At 44.6% G+C, this 25,354-nt stretch overlaps 1 protein-coding gene across 4 annotated transcripts in view; it reads right to left on the bottom strand.

Moving 5' to 3' along the window:
- Positions 1 to 1,350: 1,350 nt before the first annotated feature.
- ERICH1 (glutamate rich 1) overlaps positions 1,351 to 25,354 on the bottom strand; it is a 31,372-nt gene continuing 7,368 nt past the window's right edge. Inside the window, exons 2-7 of one of the 4 annotated variants that reach the window (XM_069973448.1) lie at positions 18,786 to 18,926; positions 17,024 to 17,110; positions 15,826 to 15,948; positions 10,778 to 11,125; positions 7,844 to 8,038; positions 1,351 to 1,430 (exon numbers count right to left, since the gene is read on the bottom strand). In XM_069973448.1, coding sequence (XP_069829549.1) covers positions 1,351 to 1,430; positions 7,844 to 8,038; positions 10,778 to 11,125; positions 15,826 to 15,948; positions 17,024 to 17,110; positions 18,786 to 18,926 — 974 coding nt within the window. The remainder of the gene's footprint in view (positions 1,431 to 7,843; positions 8,039 to 10,777; positions 11,126 to 15,825; positions 15,949 to 17,023; positions 17,111 to 18,785; positions 18,927 to 25,354) is intronic. The other 3 variants (XM_069973449.1, XM_069973450.1, XM_069973451.1) reach the window with 3 other exon arrangements.

Below are 25,354 nucleotides of genomic sequence, written 5' to 3'. Positions count from 1 at the left end.
GCTGACAGATCTCATTAATAGAGATGAGCGAGTAGTGAAATATTCGACTTTCGAGAATTCAAATCGAATAGGCACCGAGAGTCGACTATTCGAACGAATATTCAATCCCATTATAGTCTATGGGGAAAAAAAATTTGTGGGACTTGGAGGTCACCAAGTCCCCCCATGAAACCTCCCTAAACGATGCAAACACCTCTGGAATGACACTGTGACATTAGGGGGAGCATGCCTGGGTGCACCCAACACCCCAAAATCGCAGTATAATGCCACTCAGTTGCGAAGGAAAAATATTTGCGAACACTTTACGAACGTTTATGGCAATGCTCACACATTTCGTTTGTATTTCTTGCGCAGCGTTACATACATGATCCCAATGTGCATCCATAGAGCGTCCTGTTATTCGCGCGCATTACGCTGTACAAAAGTTACTGGAACAGTATGTATGACGTGCCTTTTTCTGGGCTACTGGAACAATATGTATCACGTGCCTTTTACTGGGCTACTAGAACAATATATATCAGGTGCCCTTAGTGGGCTACTGGAACAATATATATCAGGTGCCCTTAGTGGGCTACTGGAACAATATATATCACGTGCCCTTACTGGGCTACTGGAACAATAGGTATAACGTTAACGTGCCCTTAGTGAGCTAAACCAGGGACACTATAAGTCACTTGTACACACAGGGTACTGGAATGAATACAGCTGCTGATGCTGATGTTATATCATCTATTTCTTAGCACTGAGAAGAGCTTCGGATTCAGAGATGACTTTTTCTCTGGATCTTAGCCCTGAAAAGGATTTTTGGGTTCTGTAGTAATCCTGCGTAACCAAAACACTACTAAAACCTCTCTCTCCCTGCTGCAAGAACTCTCCCTGGCTAGGTTGAAAGCTCATCTGCGGTCGAGAGGCGGGAGCCAAGTATTTACGATTCAAGGTCATGTGGTTCAGTCATCCAATGAGTGTAGGCGCTGTTTTCACGCTGCGTGCGTACTCTCGGGGTCCCTCACAGCCTCCCTGCATGGTGATTGGATTAAAAAACGCTCCAACTGCGATGGGAGGGCTTTCGAATGTTTCCCGCCTATTCGCCTCACTACTCGATTGAATTTGAATCTTTCAAATACCGCAATATTCGATCGAATTACATCTCGATCGAATCGTATTCGCTCATCTCTACTCATTAACTGTTGCAAAACTGATCCATCATATCAGTTATTCAGCCTTTAAAAAAGGAAGCCATGACATCAGTGTAAACCAAGACCAAGACAGCAATTGTTTGTCTCTCAAAAACATGTACAAAAGTGAATGTAAAAATCGCATGAATAAGGACACAACGTATCGGAACTGTAATTACTCTGTGGGTTTTGTCTTTATTGGTAAGATGTTCGTAATCCAGTAGTCAAACAAAGAACACAGCGCCTCTATGTGATCTGCAAAAGACAAAGGATAATAAGCAGACTCAAAAAAAAAAATTACAATTCATTACACTCCCTTTTTCTAATCGTTTTCTACAGTATAAGGATTTTACAGTTTCTGAATGGGAAAATACATGGGAAAAAACAGCAAAACAATATTTTTCACAGAAGTGAATATACACCAAACTAAAACTTAACTTTTAATGAACTGAAATTGCTCAAACCACAGATAAACGTACACATGGCCTCTTGGACCCAAAAGTGGAACCAGCTGGGCCACATTTCTTTATGGTTTGGCTTTTGGGTCCAAGGGATCACTCGTATGTTTTAGTGCAGGTATTGCAAGCAATTTTAATATATACTATAAAGTTAAAGGGGTATTCCCCCCCCCCATTTTTTTTTTTTTTTTTGCATCAATATGTTGCTCACCCATAGCTTTCCATCTTTCCAATATCAATTTATTATGGGTTCTGCACAGTTTTGCTGTTATCTAGGTTCATTCACCCCCCCACCAAACACATAGAATCATCAAATCTCAGTCCAACCCATCACCACTCCCTGTTCCTGGCGCCCACCCTTTGTGTCGGGATCACGTGTCCTCAGTCTCTTCAATGGGCTGGGTTATCGCTTCTAACCTTGCCCATTGAAGTGAGGGAGGACACTGATAGCTGCTCCCGACTCCCTCTCCCCAGGTTACCTATGTGCCCCCCGTGCTCACCTGTGGCCCCTGACATTGTCCCCCCCCTGCAGCTCACCCGCCTCCTGTGCTCCCCCCCTCCCCGCAGCTCAACCAACTCACCCGCGGCACCAACCTCCTCCCGCCCCGCAACAAACATTCTCAGAGGGACATGGTGAGTAAGACCAGCTAGGTTTGGGAGCATTTTACTTTTTTTTAGGTCACGGGGGGAATACACCTTTAAATTTTAGTTAAATGTACATTCAGTTCAGTAAAAATACTGTATAGAGGATCTGCTAAAGATTTCATACACACTTTTTGTCTGGCTTTTTTCAGGCCAAAAATAAATGCCAGAAGAGAACCCAATGCAGTGCGTGGCATTTATTTTTATTTTTTTCATGCATTTGGGTTTTTTCCTGTCATTTTTTCTATTTTTTTTTCTTTTTCCAGTTTTTGACTTTATGTGTGAATAATCTTGTTCGTAGTTTAGGCATTTTTGAGTGCTGATTTTTTTTCTCCTCTGCCATCACATGACCCAGCTGCTGAACCACAAAAATTGATAAAACGTCAGAATAAAAACTCCATACCTACAGCAATAGCGTTTTTGAGACAACCAGAACAATCCCATTAAATTCTATGGGACAAAAAAAACGCTACAGTTGGCAAAAAAAAGGCCCCCCTCTGCATGCTGCGGTTTGACAAAACGGCCACAGAGTCTCAAAAACGCCAGAAAAGAGGAAAAAACACCATGGGGGAGATTTATTAAACATGGTGTAAAGTGAAACTGGCCCAGTTGCCCCTAGCAACCAATCAGATTCCACCTTTCATTTTCCAAAGAGTCTGTGAGGAATGAAAGGTGGAATCTGATTGGTTGCTAGGGGTGACTGAGCCAGTTTCACTTTACACCATGTTTGATAAATCTCCTCCCATGTGTGTAAGGCCGATCATAAACTTCCATTGACCTCCAGCTAACATTTGGCCACTGGTGTTCTTATTGGCGTTTTTCCAAGATTTCAAAGCAGTGTGAAGTCACTGTTGTTGTTGCATTGACTTCAATGTAACACATTTCACTGAAAACAATGGCCGTTCTTTTCATAAAATCTACAATGTGTGAACATAGCCTAAGGATGCATAAGAATGAGCAAAGCCTGTATGAGCTGCTAATACTCCATAAGATAGGGCCACAAATGTCTTGCAGAAGTTAACCCCATTGAAGGTAAATAGAAAACAGCCCAAGGAAAGTAGTTTACACGGGACGATTATCGTGCGAACAATCGTTATATTGTTCGAATTTAAACGATAATCGTTCTGTGTAATTGCAGGCAACGATTGAAAAATCGCTCGTATGTCGTTGATTGCTGATTTAGATCTGAACCTAAAATTATCGTTAATCGTTCGCTGTAATTCCACATTCGTTCGCTCCAGTTTCGCATTTGTTCACCAGTCGTTCAGTGTAATTGCACATTGTTCATTGTTTTGCTGGGATCAGGAGGAATAAACGATCATAGTAACGATCGCAATAATGAACGTAGTAACGATCGTAACTAACGACCATCGTTCTGTGTAATATGGTGAACGATTTCAGGTTTACGATAAACAATCTCGTTTGTGATCGTTTATCGTTAGTCGTTAATTGTTGAAAATTGCTCCATGTAATCGGACTAGTCCAGTCAGAGGTCGTACCATATCAAACTGCTGAGTCAGATATGATCATTGTAAATCCTCTGGTCGTCATCTTCTTTTTGTATCTTTACATACACAAAGGAAGAGGAACTGGATTCCAATGCACAAAAAAATGTCCAATTCACATCAAGCTTTGTACATCTTGTGCTTTTGTACTGGTTCTCTGCCCATTTAATTTTTGGCAGAAATCTTCAGTTTGGTTTTTAGTGAGCAGAATCTTTAAAGGGGTACTCTGTTAAAAATCTTTTTCTTTCATATCAACTGGTTTCAAAAAGTTATATAGATTTGTAATTTACTTCTATTTAAAAATCTCCAATCTTCCCATACTTATCAGCTGCTGTATGTCCTGCAGGAAGTGGTGTATTCTTTCCAGTCTGACACAGTGCTCTCTGCTGCCACCTCTGTCCATGTCAGGAACTGTCCAGAGCAGAAGAGGTTTTCTATGGGAATTTGCTACTGATCTGAACAGCTCCCGTCTCTGGCAGAAGTGGCAGCAGAGAGCACTGTGTCAGACTGGAAAGAATACACCACTTCCTGCAGGACATACAGCAGCTGATAGGTGCTGGAAGACTGAAGATTTTCAAATAGAAGTAAATTACTGACTTTCTGAAACTAGTTGATTTGAAAGAAAAATATTTTCACTAGGGTACCCCTTTAAGTGAGGTTCTTTAAACACCCCCCTGACCTTGTCTGGTATTTTTAATAGGCTCTGTATCTCATGCTTAAAGGCTATGAACACCTTTTATATTGGCTTTTTAATGATTTTTTTAATCCTTCATTTGTTTCTTGAATTTAAAATTTATCAAATTTTTTTAATGGTCTTTACTAACCCCTATACGGTCCTGGACGTACAGTTACGGCCTGGCAGTCTGTCACCAGACAACCCTGTGCGTAACTGTACACTCTACATCAGCAGAACGCCTATAACACTGATCAATGCTATGCCTATGGCCAGGGGCGTAGCTAAAGGCTGATGGGCCCTGGTGCAAAATTTTAGCTTGGGGCCCCCCTCCCCCATCCCATCGGAGGACAGTCAGAGAACAAAAAAAATTAAATCCAATGACTCTAAGGCGACTCCCTCTAATGTGCCACCGTGTCTTAATGAACTGTCACTGCCTCTACCTCATGTACTGTACCACAGTCCCTTATAATTAATGGACTGTACTGTGTCATTTCCTAATCATTGTGTACCAACTAATCTTTAACTCTCCAGCTGAAAAACCACAACTCCCATCATGAACTGCCAGCAGGCCATGATGAGGTTGTAGTACAGCACATAGACACACACATAGAGCACACACATACACAGCACAGACACGCACACAGCCCCCCCACACACACACAACCCCCCCCCCCCCACACACACACAGCACAGACACGCACACAGCCCCCCCACATACACACACACACACACACAGCACAGACACACACACAGCCCCCCCCCCCCCACACACATACACACACAGCACAGACACGCACACAGCCCCCCCCCACACACACACACACACACACACACACACAGACCGGAGGTATAGCTAGCCTATCCTGCACCCGGAGCAAAAACTTACACACATTCTTCAGTGTTGACAGCCATAACTGAACATTATACTGGAGGCCACTATACAATACCTGCTGAGTATAGTGCGCAGATCCAATTTTATTCACAAGATGCCTACACAATTTTTATTTTTTTCTGAATGTGTGACCAAAAATTTGTGATTTTTGCTTGAATGCGATTTTTTTTGTGTGGTGATTAAAACAGTGTTTACGATACTGTCATTGCAAAGTGTCAATGTCCCCATAAAATAACTTTTGACATGTCATAGAAACATCACAGAGAGACGTCAAAAGTTTTGGTCCGGGTCTCAGACCTCAGACCTGTACTGATTGGGAGAACGACGTCCAGCGCGTCCACTCTCCGCTCTCAGTTAGAAAAAAAGAGTCAGGCTTATAATGTAAGTCTATGGAGCCTGACTGATTATGCAGACACTGAGCGGGAAGCAGACGCGCTGTAGCATGGTCTTCTCCCCGCTCATTCTGGCGATCAGTACGAGTCTGAATATGGCAGCACCATATTCAGCTCTGCTTCTTCTCTTATGTTATTCACATGCTACACTTCTGAGCCCAGCAAAATAAACATATAGGGTCTGGAATGGTTCAAATGTAGTCATGTTAGACTATGTTTGGACCAATAAAGGTGGTCTCCTTATCAGGGACATTTACTTACTGCAGCAAACAAGTGATTAGAAGGGGAGGTGAAGGGGTTAAATCTACTCACTTTGCTACAACAAGTAAATGTCCCTGACAAGGAGACCAGAGAGCAGCTGACTGTCCTCACCCACATGCTGGACCCTGCACTGCTTCCCCTGAGGTTGTGACAGTCTGTGACCTCTGACCCCTCCTCCATGAGCAGAAGGATTACCTCAGCCAGAGGAAGCAGCAGCGTGCAGGCCGGGTCAGGGGAGGTGGGGGGCGTCCTCTCTCTCTCGGCTGTTATCAGAGGACAGAGCCCTGAGGTGATGAATCTATTTCCGGCTGCTGCAGGGGTCAGGGCTCTCCTCTGTCATGCTGTGAGCCTCCTGCCTCCTCTTCCTCCTGGTGCCGGACCTTGCTCTCTCGCCCCTCCCCCTCGGACAGCAGTGAAGCAGGAAACAGGTGATGGGGAGGAATCAAGACCCCACACTGCAGTCTGTAGTGTCAGTGCACTTCTCCCAAAGCCGACGGGAGAACTGCAGAGAGGCAGGAAGTGGCGAGGGGGCGCAGCGGGCCCCCTGTAGCTAGGGGCCCGGTCGCCATGGCGACCGCTGCGACCCCTATAGCTACGCCACTGCCTATGGCATAGCATTGTACAGTGTATGCAATCTATTGATTGCATGTAAAAGTCCCCCATGGGGACTTAAAATGTGTTAAAAAAAAAAAATTAAAAGTTTTTAAAAGTACCCCAAAGCCCCTCCCCCCAATAAAAGTTAAAATCCCCCCCCTTTCCCATTATTTAAATAAAACATATCAAAATAAATAAACATTATATATCGTAGCGTGCGTAATTATCTGATCTTTTAACGTATAAAAGTCGTCATCGCCAATTGCGAACGGTGTAAACAAAAAGAGGGAAAAAAGTGCCAGGAGTGCAGTTTTTTTTTTTCATTATATACATAAAAAAAATTAATACACAATTATGGTATTAATAAAAAGAAGAGATTATGGCGCAAAAAAATGACACCCCATACAGCCCCATAGGTGAAAAACTGAAACTGTTATAAGTGTCACAATAGGCCCGTTTTATTAATAATTAATTGCAAAAAAAAAAAAAAGGATTTAATAAAAAAAAAATAACCTTAGAGAATCTGCGTAACCTGCATATGGTTGTGTTCGGGATGACGTAAAGAATAATGGTATCATGCCGCTTTTACCATACACATGGCACAGGAACCCCCCAAACGTTACCATATTGCATTCTTTTTTACGATTTCACCAATTTATATCTTCATAAATAATATATTTGGGGTTCCGTCATACATGTTATGGTAGAATGAAAGACGCCATTACATAGTACAATTACTACTGAAAAATACAAGCCCCCACATGGCTTGTAGATAGAAAACTGAAAGTGCTAGAGCCCTTAGAAGGGGAGGAGGAAAAAACGAAAGCGCAAAAATGAAAATTTGTGCCGTCCACTGCGTCATTTTGGGGCTGGTCTTCAAAGGGTTAAAGGGTCCTACCATTCTGCTTCTACAGAGTATATAAGTCCTGCACCCTGTTGAATGTCCGCCTTGGTATGGAAAAATCCCAATAGAGAAAGTGATGTTACCCTATATTTACTTATATATTACTCACTATATAGGTGGGAGATTTATTTAGAGGGCAGGAATGCAAAGAATCCCGATGCCAAATTAATCCAGATTTTCCAGGTGTCTCGACAATATAAAACATGGATATTTTGTATTCAACCTACAGTTTAATTTTTCAGCGTTTGACAGTTTTGTTTCCAGCTCGTCTTCTGTCCCTGTATGATATGTAGAACCTAAGGAATGACGGCACGGATTTATATAAAACTGTTAAAAATACATACCAAGGGGCATGGAGGACTGAGCTTTGAAGCCGTCCAAGGAATTGTTGAATCTTTCAATATCCTGTAGGAGAAGCCGGCTTCTGAGATGATGTAAGAGCTGAACTTCAGAGGAGGGCGCTGCACCGCTCCTGATCTGCTCCAGAACCTCCCCCATCTGATCCACCATCACAGCCGAGGCCGCACATCTGGACTTGCCTGAAAAACAGACCGACACCATCAAAGATTCTAACAGAAATGTAAACCAAAACTCAGGTCTATGATGGAACTCGGATCTGCAAATAATTAAAGTTTATCAACATCAGAGAGATATGTGAAAGCGTCCGGGCTCTGGAGACAGCGATTCATACTGTGTAATGTAACTACATATTCTACTTCTCAGTTTCAAGATCTTCAGCTGTTTTGTACGAGCCCAAGGATGGAAAACAAGATACACTTGCACAACAACATGTCTTTTGGTGAATGCTGTAAGAATTGGGGCATATTTTATGTGCACCCTGGCACTAGTGGCACGTAATAGAAACCCACCGATATGACCGCTTAAAGTGTCACTGTTTACATTTTTTTTTTTTTTTTTTGCAGAAATCAATAGAACAGGTGATTTTAAGAAACTTTGTAATTGGCTTTATTAGCTGAAAAATGCATTTTTATCATGAAAAAGCAGTTTGAAGCTCTCCCCCCCTGTCTTCATGGTTTTCTACGGAGAGGGGAGGGGTGGAGGGAGATGAGGCACCAAAACAGGACAACAAAGAGTTAATTTACAGCTACATCACCAGGCTATCTCCTCTGAAGTCAGCACTGACCTCTCTGACCTCTAAATACTGGCTTTCACACAGCTCCCACTGTGTAATCCTTTCTTCTCTGCTCTCTACTAGTGACTAATCTCCCTCCTCCTCCCTCCCCTCTCCATAGGTTACACAGGGCTCGACTGATGTAAACTAGTTGAGATTTCCTGATAATGAGCAGTGGATGAGAGAGGAGGGGGGGGGCTGGGGAAAGTCTTTTTGAATGCAGATAATGGCATATTTGCCTAATAAACCCAATTACAAAGTTTCTTTAAATCACCTGTACTATTGCTTTCTGCAAAAAAAAAAAAAAAAAAAAAAGACAGTAACACTTTAAAGTTCATTAAAAACAAAATCTTTCAAATCCCAGCAAGTTCCAGAGATTTGTAATATACGTCTATTAAAAAATCTTAAATCTTCCAGTACTTATCAGCTGCTGTATGTCCTGCAGGAAATGATGTATTCCTTTCAGTCTGACACAGTGCTCTCTGCTGCCACCTCTGTCGATGTCAGAAACTGTCCAGAGCAGTACTAAATTCCCATAGAAAACATCTCTGGACAGTTCCTGACATAGAGAGAGGTGGCAGCAGAGAGCACTGTGTCAGACTGGGAAGTATACACCACTTGCTGCAGGACATACAGCAGCTGATAAGTACTGAAAGACTTTAGATTTTTAAATAGAAGTAAATTACAAATCTATATAACTTTCTGAAACCAGTTGATTTGAAACCCCTTCGATGAATCTGCCTGTGTAATGGTGGCCTGCGCGGTGAAAACTGACGTAGATTCCAGCTATGATTTACGCCCATCCACTGTTGTGATTCTTTGTAAGTTAAAGAGGCACCATGCCCTGTGACGCTCCAAAAAGTTTCAAATATGAGTTCAAATAAGTATTTTGCAAAAATTTGACATTCCTAAGCCAGAAATTTGGTGTAAAGGATGTTAAAATAGGGAATTCCTATCTGAAAAAGGTATCATGAGAAGGCGCACCCCAGTCTCCTGTTAGAATGGATCAGGGGATCGTGCATGTGCACCACTGCCCAAATAATTCTCTATAGAAGCTGGGGAATAGTAAAGTCATCAGTGTTTTTCATCAGCTTCTGCAGAGAACAGATGTAGTGGTGGCATGCATTCTAACAGGAGAGTAGTAACCTGTCCTCAAGATTGTGGGGTGTCCTCTGGTGTAGCCCCCTCCCCCCCCCCCCCAATCAGCTAGTTATGCCTAATGAGTGAGCAGGGGTAGGGAACCTGTGGCCGTCCAGCTGTTGCGAAACTACAATTCTCCTCATGCCTGGACAGCCAAAGGCAGCCCAGGCATGATGGGACTTGTAGTTTCGCAACAGCTGGAGGGCCATGCCTGGAATAGCAATGAAAAGTGTCTTGGAAAGCTCTCCCATCAACCTGCTGATACCTCCTTAGGCTTTGTTCACACGTTCTAAGAGACCGACCAGTGCAAAAAAAAAAAAATCATCCCGTGCGCGTCCGCATCAGAATTCCCCACTGTACACAATGGAACGTGTGGCCAGAGCCGCACTCTCCATTGTGTGAACTGACAGTGTTTTCTACGGCTGCTATTCAATGAATAGCGGCAGCAAAAAACTGACATGTCAGTTTCTTGCGGTGCCGCTAGGGATCCTGGCCCGAGCATATACCATGTGTATACACTCCAGTCGGGATTCCTTTTAAAGTACCACTAAGTAAGTTCTGTAGCAATCACGGCCGTTATTACAGCGGCTATGATTACGCAGTGGGAACATGGCCTTATAGTGCATCGGGCGCCAAGGATATAGGTAAGTTTCTTACATTCATCCTCGGCACAGCGTCTGTGCAGTTAGTAGTTAAATCCATGGGCTAGTGTGGTGCACTGGGGGCGGTGCTACCACCCCCAGTGCACTGATCTGGCCCGCCCTCCGACTGGCACGCACAGCTGATATGCCTTAGAAGGGTCAGATTGGTGCACTGGGGACAGTAGCCCCGCCCCCAGTGCACCAAACCCCCTTACTAGCCTAGCGATTTAACTACAAACTGCATGGAAATGGCCCCGTGCATTATAGAGAGATATTAGCAGGTTTCATCTAACCTGCTGACAGTTTCCTTTTAACCTTCTTCTTTATTCACCGATTTGACTAAGTAAAGAAAATACCGCACATACTATCAGAGAAGTAGAGCTCCTGAGTAGCTTGAAGGAATTCCAGCAAGTCCTCTCTCTTCTTTCTCAGGTCATCTTCAGTCTGTTCATCAGATTCCTTTATGTTGTTGCCGTCTGTCTGCCACACATCAGACTGACAGCTTCTCCCTTTGGTCCATAGACCTTCAGCCTTCAGTCTTTGTTTCTGTCTCTTTCGCTGTAATTTCCTCTTTTTGTTTTTATTGATCTTCCTGCTTTCTGATTCTTGTGGAGGTTGAGGTGTTTGTTGGGTATTTTCTTCTCTCTCAGAAGTGGCCTCATTCACAAATTTTAATTTTTTCTTCTTCCGCCTGCGTCTTTTGTACATTTCTTCTAAAGGTAAAAGTATATATTGTTATTCATTTGGTGAACTGCAATAGGGAAACAATGACATTTTAAAGTGGATTTTTGAAGAATTGAAGGATTTATGCAAGTTTTCCCACCTACAAAGCATGGAGAGAAGTGAAAAAAAGAAAAAGAAGTGAAAAAAAAGAAAAAGTCAAAAGAAAGAAAAAGAAGTGAAAAGAAAAAGTGAAAAAAAGAAAAAGTGAAAAGAAAAAAAAGTGAAAGGAAAAAGTAAAAAGAAAAAGAAGTGAAAAGAAGAAGAAGTTATTTGTATAGCACCAATAGATTCTGCAGCGTTTATTTTTTTTCATCATAGCTATACTTCAACTGCCAGAGACAGAAAAAAATTCCAGAAAATCCCATTGCATGATTTTTAAATAATTAATTTGCATTTTATAGCATGAAATAAGTATTTGATCACTGACCAACCAGCAAGAATCCTGGCTCTCACAGATCTGTTAGTTTTTTTTTTTTTTTTTTTTTAAGAAGCCTACTCTGCACTCATTACCTGTATTAATTTCACTCCAACCTCTCCACCATGGCCAAGAGCAAATAGCTGTCTAAAAACACCAAGGGCAAAATTGTAGACCTGCACAAGGCTGGGATGGGCTAAAAGACAATAGGCAAGCAGCTTGGTGAGAAGGCAACTGTTGGTGCAGATATTTTGATTTTATATAATCATGGAGGGGCGGGGACAATGGTGGCTCTGTGGGTGGGGCTAAGTGGCGCTGTGAAGCCCAGCCCACTTAGCACAATCTGCAGATGATAAAAGATCACTTTTTACTTGAACAAGCACCATGACTTATGATATAAAATAAGTTATGAAAGCTGCTACATTTACCCTTTACATCTATGAAGAGAAGTCAGAATGCAAACAGGGGGGATAGTGTCACTTTAAGTTTGTCCATCACTGCGGATAGCCAATTATGGACAAATATAGAGCCCAGTGATTTCTGTTGGGCTGTTCATAGTTTTATGGATCCGCAATTTGTGCCACAAAAATGACTGACAAGCCTCAGGGCCCTATTACAAAGAAAAATCGCTAAATCTTTCCGAGTGTAGGCAGACAACGATCAAACGACTAATGAAAACTTATTTTTATGTTGTTGTTTGCATCTTTTGAGCCTACCATAAAATCATTGTTAATCGCCAATTGCTGTCAGATATTTTAGTGTACCTACACATTGTGTCCTCAACAGGAGATGAAAATAGTACAGATGAGGATTAGGCAAAAATCATAAGCCAAAGAAGAGGCACAGGTCAGGATACACGGGCAATCAGCAAAATAGCAGAAGCACACCCTCACTTGGAATGCAAGAATCAAACAACACTCAGGCAAAGATGGAGAGGCAGAATGAGTTTAAATAGGTGCAGGTGGAACTAGATTGACAGAAGACAGGAACAGGTGGAGACAGACTGGCCCTTTAAACCCACAGCAAGCTGCCATGCGCACATGCTAGTGGACAGAGGGGGCATTGCAGCAGTGGCTGAAAGAAGAAAATAGATACCGAAGCCAGAGGAGAACCAGCATGGAAAGCAGTGGAAAGGGCGGCGGTGGCTAGCAGGAGCGAGACTTGTGTTGGGCTGTCCATGGTGAGTAACAAGATGAGGGAGGGGCCGCGGGGAGGTGCAGGGGGGCTGCCCAAGTGATCGCTAGATCGTCCGGGCAGCCCATAGAGGATAGCGGCGGTCTGCTGCCTCCTATTCCACGGAGCAACGGCAGCAGATCGCCGCTATCACAGTCATTTATCAACATGGTTGAAAGACAAACGACAGCAACTAACAGCCGACATGAACGATGTCGGCTGATCGTCGTTTTCTATTTCAAGGCACGATTATCGGCCTGTAACGGGCGATAAACTTTCCGTAGAATAGGGCCTTAATGCTCTTCTCAAAAAAAAAAAAAAAAAAAAGATCAGGCCAGTATTTATTTATACAAATACTATATATATATATATATATATATATATATATATATCTGGGGAGCATCTGTGCTGCAAAGAACATTTTTAAGGCTGGCGCAAAAAATGGCGGACTTAATAAAATGTCCCCCACAGTTTTTCTTTTAAATCAACTGTTGTCAGAAAGGTATATAGATTTGTAAATTACTTCTATTTAAAAATCTCCAGTCTTCCAGTACTTATCAACTGCTGTATGTCCTGCAGGAAGTGGTATATTCTTTTCAATCTGACACAATGCTCTCTGCTGCCACCTCTGTCCATGTCAGGAACTGTCCAGCAGTAGCAAATCCCCATAAAAAAACTCTACTGCTTTGGACAGTTCCTGACATGGACAGGGGTAGCAGAAGAGAGCACTGTGTCAGACTGGAGATAATACACCACTTTCAGCTGATAACTACTGAAAGTAAATTACAAATCTACAAAACTTTCTGAAACCAGTTGATATGATTTTTTTTTTCCGCTGGAGTGCCCTTTTAGGCCATGTTCACATGGCGTGAGACACCGGCTGGAAAGGCCGGTGTCAGAGAAGATCATCCAAGTGATCTTCACTGACGCTGAATTCGGATGTGGGCACATCAGTGTGCGCCTGCATCCCAATTCCCCACTGCTCACAATGGAGCGTGTGTCCGGAGCCGCACGCTCCATTGTGTGAACTGACAGATTTTCTGTCAGTTCACATTTCAGTTCTTTGCGGCCCCTCTAGGGATCCATAGAAGGCAATACTACGTAAGCTACAACGCAACAACGGCCGTGATTATTACGTAACTTACTTAGTGTGAACATTGTCAAAATCCTTTGTTTAAAGCTGAGGCTGAGAAATAAACTGGGTTTGTACCTCTACGTATTATAGAGAAAACAGCTTGCACATAGAGGGAAAAATCTAGTGTTGAATATCCAGGCAAAATATATTTCTCATAGACATTGAAATGAGTCAAAATTTTGAAAGTACTGGAGCAGTGGAGAGCTGCGGCCTTATATAGCGGCAATATATAGCGGTAGTTTGTTTTATAAACACTTCTAGGTTTCCAAAATGTTCCTGAGGTTCTAGTTCATTCCATTAGACAGGAGGTTATTATGTGGAGTATAAAAAGGTTAATGAAAAGATAAAAATATGTTTCCGAGGAGAATACAGAAAAATAAGAACACCGCATAAAGAGGCTTAAATGGAGACCGCAGAAAGTAACAGAGCTGTACAATAAAATATTGAATTAAAAAAAACAAAAAACAGAGCCGCTTACATTCAAAGGAAAATTGCAAAATATGTTCTGGCTTTTTCCAAACTGCCTTCATCTTTATTTAAATAAACCATTTTACAAAATCTATTTCTGGCTGATTTTTACTGCGGAAAACAATTGTGTACAATTGTGTGTATGTGCTCCTATAATTCAGGCTCTTTAAGGGATTGTTAAAATACTGTTCTCTATCCTCTTAAGACATCCTTTTGATTGACTGATTTTTCAGTAGGGCATCTATAATTTTTGTATTTTAATTTTCCTTCTTACCTCTAATAAATAAATATATATAAATATATATATATGCTTGTTTTTTGCTGGACCAATTTTATTTTGTATTGGCACCATTCTTTTTCAAAAAATATTTTTGGGGTGATACAGAAAACAAATTAGCAACTTTGTGAGTTTTGTTTTTACATCATATTAGTGTGTGAAAATAAAACTTTTTGAAACACACCGTGGGATTTATCCCCTAATATGAATACTATTTCTAACTTTTTCTTGGTGCTGGAGCACTGGATTGCAACCTATGGGGAGGGGCTGTCTTTTTTTTAAACTTAATTTTTTATTTTTATTTTTTATGTCCCCCTAGCAGACTATTACATGCAATCATTAGATTACATACACTGGTCAATGCTATGCCATTGCATAGCATTGATCAGTGTTATCTGTGATCTTCACATAGAGACTCTATTAGAAGATCACAGAGCTGGCTGCATGGAGGTAAGTAGGGGACCTCCAGCAGTCAGGGAATACGATCACACTGCGGGGGTCCCGATTGAGCTCAGATCCTGTCACTCACACTTAAATGCCGCAATTAGCGCCATTGAAGGGGTTAAGGACGGGCAAGATCGCTTCGGCCCATCCTCAACGGCAATGACCTGGCTGCTGATAGTAGCTGGTGCTCACCCTTTATGAAACGAGCTCAGCTCTGAGTTTGCTTCATAGAGGCCTTGGACCTTCTGACGTACCGGTATGTCATGGTGGACAGAGACTTAATGGGGAAAATATCATAGCAGAGTTATGTTATGGAATATTGTATAATTTAAAGAGGTTATTTGGAAAATAGAATGTATAAATCAAGGATCAGACCAGACTGGGCTAAATAGTCAACCCCACCAAAAAACAAACACCCCCCTATACTATTTTGGTCTGCTCCCCCACTGCATTCTTCCCACAGTGCCTAGTCCCAGCAATTCCTGCTTCATTCTGTAACACAGGAAGTGTCCTCTTAGCCAATCACGGGTCAAGGTCTGCCATTGGCTAGGCAGGTGCAACCTCCATGTCGAAATAAAGGAGTAATCAGTAGTAAGCCGGGGGCTGAGAACTATGGGTTAACATGGTGGAGGATCGGGCAGACACGTATTATATGTTTGCGTATCCATGCCAGTTGACTGTGTCAATGTAAGTCCATTGACATATAAGTTTATTTTTATTGTCAGATTTTCACGTTTATAACATTTCTGCTTGTTACTGCAAAGGCGATGTTCCGTACCTTCAAGCTCGGAGTCTTCTGTAGAGGAAGGCTTGAGATCACTCTTGGCAGGGGGTATATAGTCATCTGGCGGAAGGCTCGCAGTATATACCTTTAGTTGAGATAGATTTGATTTTTCAATACCTAAAGAAAGAAGAGGATTAAACATAAGTAGTATATGCAAAATTAGACTGAAACTAATGTGAAGTACAAGGGTAATTCTGCTCTTACCACAATGTACCAAAACTATGTAAAAAATATTAAATGTGTCAATTTACATTTTTTGTAGAAACACATGAAAACTTATTCTGTATATTGTTCCATTATAAATGCACATTCCTGTATGAGTAGTCTACAAAATCAATAGGGAAGATGCATTTGCTGAACATACCAGTCTCTGCCAGAAGAGGGCAGTAAGAGACTTTATACAGAGGACAATTGCCAAGAGTAGCAACTTCTAGCATGTACTTGATATATTCTATTTTTTTTCTTTTCCCCTCATGTATCACCTGTCATAGCCATAGATTCTGTAATAACTACTTATGTGCAAGTGTTGAATGGAACAGGCTCTGTGAGCTGCAGTGTAATACGTGAAAATACGTCAAGGATCAGTCTCCTAAATAACGTTTCTAAAATTCTAACACAGGAAAAAGATAAGGGGAATGAACAGTTTTCTTAAAGGAGAAGTCCAGCGGGGGGGGGGGGGGGGGGGGGGGGGAAGGGTGTGAATAAAAAAGATAATATGCCTACAGCTCCCAGTGCCTGTACTGCGCCACATCACGGACCTCCCGGACCCCGCTGGGTGACATCTTTTACCAGGTTCCAGGTACATCATGACCTGGGTTTGATGTTACAGACGGGTGGGATTTAGCCCGCTCAGACAATCAAGCCCGCCCCGGTCACTGACTGGCTAAGCGGGAGATCAGTCAGCAGGGTCTTGGCGTAGCCGCAGAGGAGCTCATAATACAGTTGGTGGGGTCCAGGAGTGGGATGCGGCCCTGCGCAGGCGCCGGGACAGGTAGACATAACTTTTTTTTTTATGTTCCCCCACCCCCCAGCCTGAATTTATTTTTTGGCCCCCTGCTGGACTTCTCCTTTAACAGACACAATTGTGGATAGGCAGTTACAGAAAACTTTTTGGAAATATGTATAAAGACCCTACAGAGAATGTATATACTTTCCTTATGGACTGCTAAGATCTTGCGAGCAGGGCCCTCACCTCTCATGTTTGACTTGATGGTTTCATGCGTATTAGAGATGAGTGAACCGAACTTCACAAACCGAGATTCCTTACAAAATTTTAGTTCTGTAACGAACCAAACATTTTTGCAAAGTTCGTAATGAGTTCATAAAGATGGCGGCCACACATTTTAATACACATGGGGAAAAAAAAAAGACAGCCTGTACTTACCTGTCCACGCTCCCGGTATCCTCCTACGGGTCTCTGGTGTTCCCTGCTGATCGTAACCGCCTCCAGCTGCCCAATCACTGACTGAGACAATTGGGGCAAATGATTGGCTGAGCAGGCTGTCAGTCAGGAAGTGGAGCTGGCTGCTATCAGTGGGGACACCGGGGGAGCGAAGTCAGGTAAGTATTGATAAGCAAACTTGATTAACTGCAATAAAACAGCTAAATGTCGGCAATCATTTAGCTGTTTTGAACCCAAACTTTTTTTCATACTTCGGCGAATTGATCCAAACCAAACATTCATATATATATATATATATATATATATATATGCGCAATATCTAATTGTGTCGATGTATGCACCTCCAGGATCGCTAAATTTTTGTACATTTCCTCTTTTTCTGAAAATGTACTGCTTTTTCCTCAATATTCAGTGAATCATTAACAAATTGTCATAATGAGGCTGAAAGCAGAGGGAATTATGCCCAGCTTCCATTTTTCATGTGAAGTCCTATTATCTAGGCATGGAAAAGCACAATTCATCAGCGGCAGAACATTCTGTCTTGTCTGCACAATGTTTCCATTGAATCATCAATCCCTCTTTTGTCCTGAAATTTCAATTTTTGTTGTGTAAAAGAACACTTTGATCTGATTATCTGGTAAGACAGCACCTCTAAAATATATATGAAAAAAGATATGTAGAAATTTGCAGTAATACAGGCTTCCATTTACCGTGAACAAAAAATATTGAAACTACTAGGTGTACCCTACATGGAACCAAGTGTCGAATAAGTCTGCCAATAAAAGCCATAAAGATGATGGTATATTTACAAGATCACTTAAAAGATCTCCTTAATCTCCTCATATACTTTACTACAATAGAAACAGTCCCCTTCTGGAGGAGATACTGGCTTGGCTATTAAACCCCGAGTCAAATTTCAAAGCTTTTAACCCCCGAATAACCCATGACACATTTTTTCATGGAGTCCTTAAAGGAGAAATCGACAGCAGGGGAAAAAAAAAATATTCCCGGTGGGGTTAGGGAACATAAAAAAGAAGTTATACTCACCTGTCCCGGTGTCTGCGCAGCACCACGGCCCGCTCCTGGACCCCAACCAGTTGTCTTCTTAGTTCCCCTTGGGCTACATCTTGACCCGGTTGACGGATGCCCCCCTTAGCCAGTCAGTGACTGGGGCAGGACATCACTGCAGTCATTGATTAGCTTAGTGGGATAAATCCCACCCAACCTGGGTTGTGATGTACCCGGAAAACAGGAGAAGAGGACACCTGGCGAGGTACGGGTGCCCGGTGATGCAGCGCAGTGTAGTCACGGGAACAGGTGAGCATACTGTCTTTAATTCCCCAACCCCACCCCCCTGCCCATAATGATTTTGATTTGGCCCCTACCACTGACACCATAAGGGTATAAGGGGTATCACCCATAGGGGTCCTGTGCCACCAATTTTAATGATGCAACAGTATGTGACAGTCTCTTTTGAGGAAGTCACAAGTCCAAGTTTAAAATTTATGCCTAATAAGTGTTTATATATATGATATAACGTGAGTATAGTTACCCGCTGGCTCAGTTATTGGAGGGCATATAGCTGCCTTAGTCCTTTCTCCTGACCCTGTGAGTACGGTCTCATTTTTGGATGGCACAGTGCGGAGGTCATCGGTGTCAGGATACAATCTTGTCAAAACCTTTGAAAGAAAGACTTAAAAAAAATATATATCAAATAAATAAATAGAAAATCCAAAATAAAACTTTAGAACATAATATGAACACCCTATGCTTCTCTTTTGCCAATGTTGAATAGTTTCAAGTTAATCTGGAACATTAAAGGGAAACTGTCATCCAGGGCAGAGCCAGCCTGACCCCGGGGTAGAGCCCCCGATACTTACCCACTCCTGCCAGTCCCTCCACCCGACGGTCTTTGCGCTCAATAAGTACATAAGAAGAGATGAGTCTAAAATCCATAGGAAATCACTGGAGCAGTGATTTCCGATAGACGCCGGACTCATCTCGTTTCTTTTACATATTGAGTGCACAGACCATTGGGCGGTGATTTCTCTGCGGCGGGACCAGCTTGGGAAGTTGGAACAAGCAGTAAAGGGTAGGAAGTCCATAGTAGATAGCGGCAGTCTGCTGCCATCGCTTTCGTTATGCGGCAGATCACTGCTAGGTGGATCGTTGCCGTTTCAGCCTGTTGGAAGACAACGACCAGCCGGCATTGTGCATGTCGGCTGAGTGTTGTCTTCTATTACACAAAGCGATTATCAGCCGTAACGGACGAAAATCGCTTGGTGTAATAGAGCCTTAAAGAGGATGTACCTGGTGGTGATCCCACTGATCGAACGGCGCCGGCACGGCGAAGCCGATGCTGTGGTCCATTTTTCGGACCGCGGCACAGTTCCCGTGCACGGCGCCGTTTTATGCACCGGAACCGCACAGTGCACAAGCACTTGAGGTAGGCTGGCCCGCCCCCAGTGGGAGGGAATTCCCTCCCCTGTATGACGCGGCTCCCTTGGAATGAACGGAGCCGCGTCACACAGGGGAGGGAATTCCCTCCCACTGGGGGCGGGCCGGCCGGCCTCCAGTGCTTGAGCACCACCTGGTTCCGGTGCATAGAACGGCGCCATGCACGGGAACCGGGGCGCGGTCTGAAAAATGGACCGCGGCACCGGCTTCCCCGTGCCGGCGCCATTCGATCAGTGGGTTCAGATTAAAGAGGATGTACCTGGTGGTACATCCTCTTTAAGGGTCCTATTAGACAAAGTGATTTTTAACGATAAACGATCGCAAACGAGATTGTTTATTGTTAATTTGAAATCGCTCACCATATTACACACAACGATGGTCGTTCGTTACGATCGTTACTACGATTGTTTACTCCATCTGATCCCAGCAAGGGAAGGAACGATGTGCAATTACACTGAACGATTAGTGAACGAATATGTAATTACAGGGAACGATTAACCATGATTTAGGATCAGATCTAAATCAAAGATCAACGACACACAAACGGTTTTTCGATCATTGTCTGCGATTACACAGGACCATTATCGTTTAAGTTCGAATGATATAACAATTTGCCGCACGATAAACGTCCCATGTAATAGGGCCCTAAGTATCAGGGGGCTTTACTGGAGGGTCGGGCTTTGCCTCAGGTACCGGGTTGGTAGGTTCCCTTTAATTATAACGTATGCAGGGGGAAAGTACTGATAAATTTCTTCCTTTCTATATTATTGTATTAAATTAGCTTTCCCAGTCAGTGTGACATTATTTTTATATTCTACAGAATTTTTGGTTCTCATTTATTTAGTGCACTTGGGTTTTCCACTCTACAAGCTTCATCTTTAATTGATTGTCCCTGAGCAAGTGGATGAAGATTAGCCTCCATGATCTCATATACACTGCACACAGAAGATGACATACGGCTCCCCTGTATCTCTCTATCACATCTTTATTAGCATTAAAAAACATTTTACATCAGTAATGAACCTATACGAGCTGTGTCTCAAGCGGTGGGATGAGGTGTAACAGCTTAGCTTACTAGAGCTATCAGATATTCTCTGCATCTCTCTTTTCACTTTGCAGCCGACTCCTTCTCTTCCCTCTTTATTGACTACTATGGGCAGCGTAACCTAATACTTCGGGAAGCTGATCCTTCCAGTGTGGTGTCCCACCATTGGTGTTTTTCCCTGGTACCTGTCCTAAAGTTTTCACTCAGGTTAATTAGTGGGAGATGGTGAAACTGTAGTATTATGTTTTCTCCCCTAGGTGTCACTCTTGTTTATTGCACAGCTGAAAGAGCAACAGGGTTAACTTGATGCATACCATGTGTTCTGTGCTTACCACTCACAGGTGCTCTTTCTCTCTGTCCTATCCTTTTCCTTCTCTTATACACACACACACACATTCAGCCCCACCACTCACAGGAGGGTTTGAATAGTACCCCTGTAGGAGGAGTTACACTGGTGGAGGAAGTGAGTTTAGTCTTAGTCCAGTTTTCAGTGAGAAAGAAGACACAAAACCAAGTTCCTTCTGTAGTAAAGCCAAGGCCTGGCTTTTGCCAGGACCCATGACAGAGACCAAAGACAGATACAATTAAATAGCTCTTCTAAAGCAACTACTATCTCAACAATGCAGTGCTAAGCAACAGTAGGGGGGGGGAGCAGCCACCAAGGAATACCCTAGCCCACACCAGGAACTCCTAAAAAAAGGGAAGGACAGACTCCAGAAACAATAGGAGCTGATCCCAGTAGGACAAAGCTACTGTATTGAAAAAGGTCTACGTATCTTACCGCGCAGTGAAGGTTGACTGGGAAATCTCAGGCACCTAGTTACACCTAGATAACCGACGACTGGGGCTCATGCTACCCACCTAGGATGGGTTCTACGATACCAGGGGGCAGAAGGAGGTCAGACTTAGTCTAAACGTGAGTAAGAGTATGACTTCACTATTTAGCTATCTCCACTATAGTTCTGGCAGAGTACAAGGTCTACATTGGGCAAGGGCTCCTCTAGCAAACTCCTCTTCTCTCTACCTCTACAAAGAACTACTACTACTTTTACTCTTTCCAAGCACCTACCTCAAACACAAAGTAAAAACTCAAGTCTGTGTCCAGATTTATTACTGCCTACAGAGCATGTTCTGTTATTTTGCCAAAGTTCTACAGTAAACTAACATTTTTATATCAAAAGCATGGGACTCTGTCTATCTCTGTTCGCACCTGCACCTATACACACACCACCGCACACCTTGGGTTATTTTACCCCTTCTCTGTGGGTGGCGGTACCGACATCCCGGGTGGGTCAGGTACCACTCCAGGTTGCTGTGACATGAGCCCAAGGGACCCGCAACAAACCGGGAAGGTTACTGAGCATTTTGGGGAATACAAACTGGCCATATACAAGCAGGTAGGAGTGGGGGTATGTGCACACTACGGAAATCATGCCAATTCCGCCACTACTCCCTGCACGCATCTGCTTCACTGTCAAGCTGTCCTTTAGACTCCATTCGATGGTCAGGCAGATTTCGCCATCTGCCCAAAGAATGGACATATTCATTCTTTGGGTGGATGGCGGAATCTGTCTGGCCATAGAATGGAGTCTGGGAAGGGCGGACAGAGAAGTGGGAGCATGCAGGGATGAGCGACGGAATCCATAGCAAGTTATCCGTGAGATTTCCTTAGTGTGCACCAACCCTAAAGGGTTTGTTGTTTCTAAAGGAATGGGTAGAGTTGTTGATGGAATTTTGTCTTGCCTGCGAGTCCTGCTGTGTCCTACGTTGTCTACCACGGCACCTCACCCACCACTGATAGCAAGCCAAACCAGACTAGCGACCTGGGGGGGGTCTCCTACCGCAGCAAGAACATCCTGCCTTGTGGCAGGCTCTGGTGCAGTCCAGTGGATCCACAACTCCAGCCGTTACACAATGACACTTCAGGCCCAAGAAAGTGGGTTTACACAATAACACAACAAGACAAAAGTTTAGGAAAGCTTTGCTGCCTCTCCAGGACAGGATCCGATTCTCTGGGTTAGGAGATTGAATAGCTCCAAAAGTAATGTAAGGGTAAGGGTAGCTTCACACGTACCGGATCCACAGCGGATTTCACGTTTGCAGCAAAATCTGCTGCGGATCCTGGTAGTGTGAAGGTCTATTGGGTTATATATCCGCAGCAGAATTTTCATTCCACTGTGGATATGAAACTCGGCCCCTTTAACCCCCTCAGCCCGGAGTATACATTACCTGCTCGACGCCGTGGCTGTGTGTCACGGCCGCGGCGGTGTCCCGTGCTCCGGGCCGCCGCCGCGACCTCCCTCCATCTCATGCAGCTGCCGGGGTCCCTGTGCAGGGACCCGGCGCTGCTACACGTTCGGCCCCGGGGGGCGCCTCACCTCTCCACGCTCATGCCTCTCGCTGTGCCGGCCGGCGCGCGCGTCCCCGCCTCCTAGGGCGCGCGCGCGCTGGCTGTCTCAGATTTAAAGGGGCAGTGCGCTCCTAATTGGTAGTTGCACCCAATCACTCCCCTATAAATCCCAGCATGCCCTGTCCCCTGTGTTGGAGCCTCTACATGCTTCCCATAGCGTTTGGCCCAGCTCCCTGTTGTTCCTGTGTCCTGTCCGTTACCTGGTCCCAAGTCCCTGTTCCTGAGTCCTGTCCGTTACCTGGTCCCAAGTCCCCGTTCCTGGTTCCTGTTCCCCTGTCACTCCACCTGTTCCCGTGTCCAGCCTGTCACGTGCTCTCTCATCTGCAGACTATTGCCTGTGCCATCTCCTGCCACGCCTCGCCTGCCGACACCAGCAACCAAGCCAGGGGTAGCGACCTGGGGGTCGCCTGCCGCAGCAAGTCCATCCCGCCTTGCGGCGGGCTCTGGTGAAAACCAGCGGCCCCTTAGACTCCGCTCCCTGGTGAGGTTTGTGCCATCGCTGGTGCCGGTCCAGTGGATCCACTACTCCGGGCGTTACAGTAGGCTCCAACCATGGATCCCGGCGAGGTGCCTGATATCCGTGAGGTAGCCCGAGTGGTCGCCCTACAGGCTCAACAGATCCAGCAACAGTCACAGCTGATCCAACAACTGACTGCAGCCGTACAGCAGCATACCACAGCTCAGCAGTCATCACCCCCGGCAACCTCTTCAAAACTACGACTGGCTCTCCCAAGTAAATATGGAGGTGACCCCAAGTTGTGCAGAGGATTCCTGACCCAGTGCACTATGTATATCGAACTTTTAAGCAGTCAGTTTGCCACCGAGCGCTCTAAAGTGGCTTTCATTATCAGCCTATTGGAAGGTCGAGCTCTGGCCTGGGCCACACCACTATGGGACCGTAATGATCCGGTTGCTGCCAATTTCCGAATCTTCTTGGACGAGTTCCGCTCTGTCTTTGAGGAACCTGTCCGTGCGTCTTCAGCTGAGACTGCTCTTCTCAATCTATCCCAAGGTACTTCCTCCGTTGGTGACTACGCCATCCGGTTCCGCACCCTGGCTGCGGAGCTAGACTGGAATGAGGCCGCTCTGATTGCCACCTTTAAAAAGGGCCTGTCCAGTCAAGTGAAGGATGTGCTCGCTGCCCGGGACCTGCCTACCTCCCTGAACGAACTTATCCTACTAGCTACCAGAGTCTACACCAGGTTCGCCGAGAGAGAGGAGGAGGTCCGGCAAGGACGGCGTCTGAGTCTGCCCCGTCGCCATCCCCGGCTGGCACCGGTGTTCCAGAATCCCGTGGCTCCCATGTCTCAGTCGCCTCCAGAGGTTCCTATGCAGGTGGAACGTGCTCGCCTGACGACTGATGAGAGGAACCGTCGACTGGCCCAAAATCTCTGCCTCTATTGCGGTGGCGCAGATCACTATCGGCAGAGATGTCCCCAACGCCCTCAGCGTCCGGGAAACGCTCGCACCTAGGTCCGGTGGGAGAGGCCTCCCTAGGTGTGAATGCCACCTCTCCAAGGTTGACTATGCCCGTCTCTATCCAGACACCCTCAGGGCAAGTTTTTCAGTCTACTGCCCTCATCGACTCTGGCTCTGCTGGCAGTTTCATCTCTGCTTCGTTGGTCCAAAGATGGCGGCTACCCGTTATCCAGCTTGCCCAACCCCGGTCTATCTCTTCGGTTACGGGGGAGATTCTTTCCGAAGCTGTGTACAGCCAGACGGCACCCCTAGTCCTCCAGGTGGGCGCCTTACATCAGGAGAAGATCTCCTTCTATGTCTTGCGCCATTCCTCTTCCAACCTCCTGCTGGGTCTTCCTTGGCTGCAATTCCATACCCCTAAGCTGGACTGGAGAACTGGGGAGGTTCTCAGCTGGGGTCAGGACTGTCATAACCGGTGTCTGAGATCTCCTCAACCCAAGTGCTCTACAAGGTCACCTGCTTATGTCAAGCCTCTATCCGGGCTACCGGAGGACTACCAAGACTTTGTCGATGTTTTCTCGGCCAAGGAGGCAGACTCACTACCACCCCATCGGGCCTATGATTGCCCTATAGACCTCCTTCCAGGGGCTTCTCCTCCACGTGGTCGAGTATACCCTCTCTCTGTGCCCGAGACTGAAGCCATGTCCTCCTACATCCAGGAGAACTTACAAAAGGGCTTCATCCGTAAATCCACGTCTCCAGCTGGCGCCGGATTTTTCTTTGTTCAGAA

The sequence above is a fragment of the Dendropsophus ebraccatus genome, chromosome 6, assembly GCF_027789765.1.
Source record: "Dendropsophus ebraccatus isolate aDenEbr1 chromosome 6, aDenEbr1.pat, whole genome shotgun sequence".
In the NCBI taxonomy this organism is placed as follows: Eukaryota; Metazoa; Chordata; class Amphibia; order Anura; family Hylidae; genus Dendropsophus; species Dendropsophus ebraccatus.
Note: the sequence above shows the minus strand (reverse complement) of the source record. Positions and strands in the feature narration are given on the sequence as shown.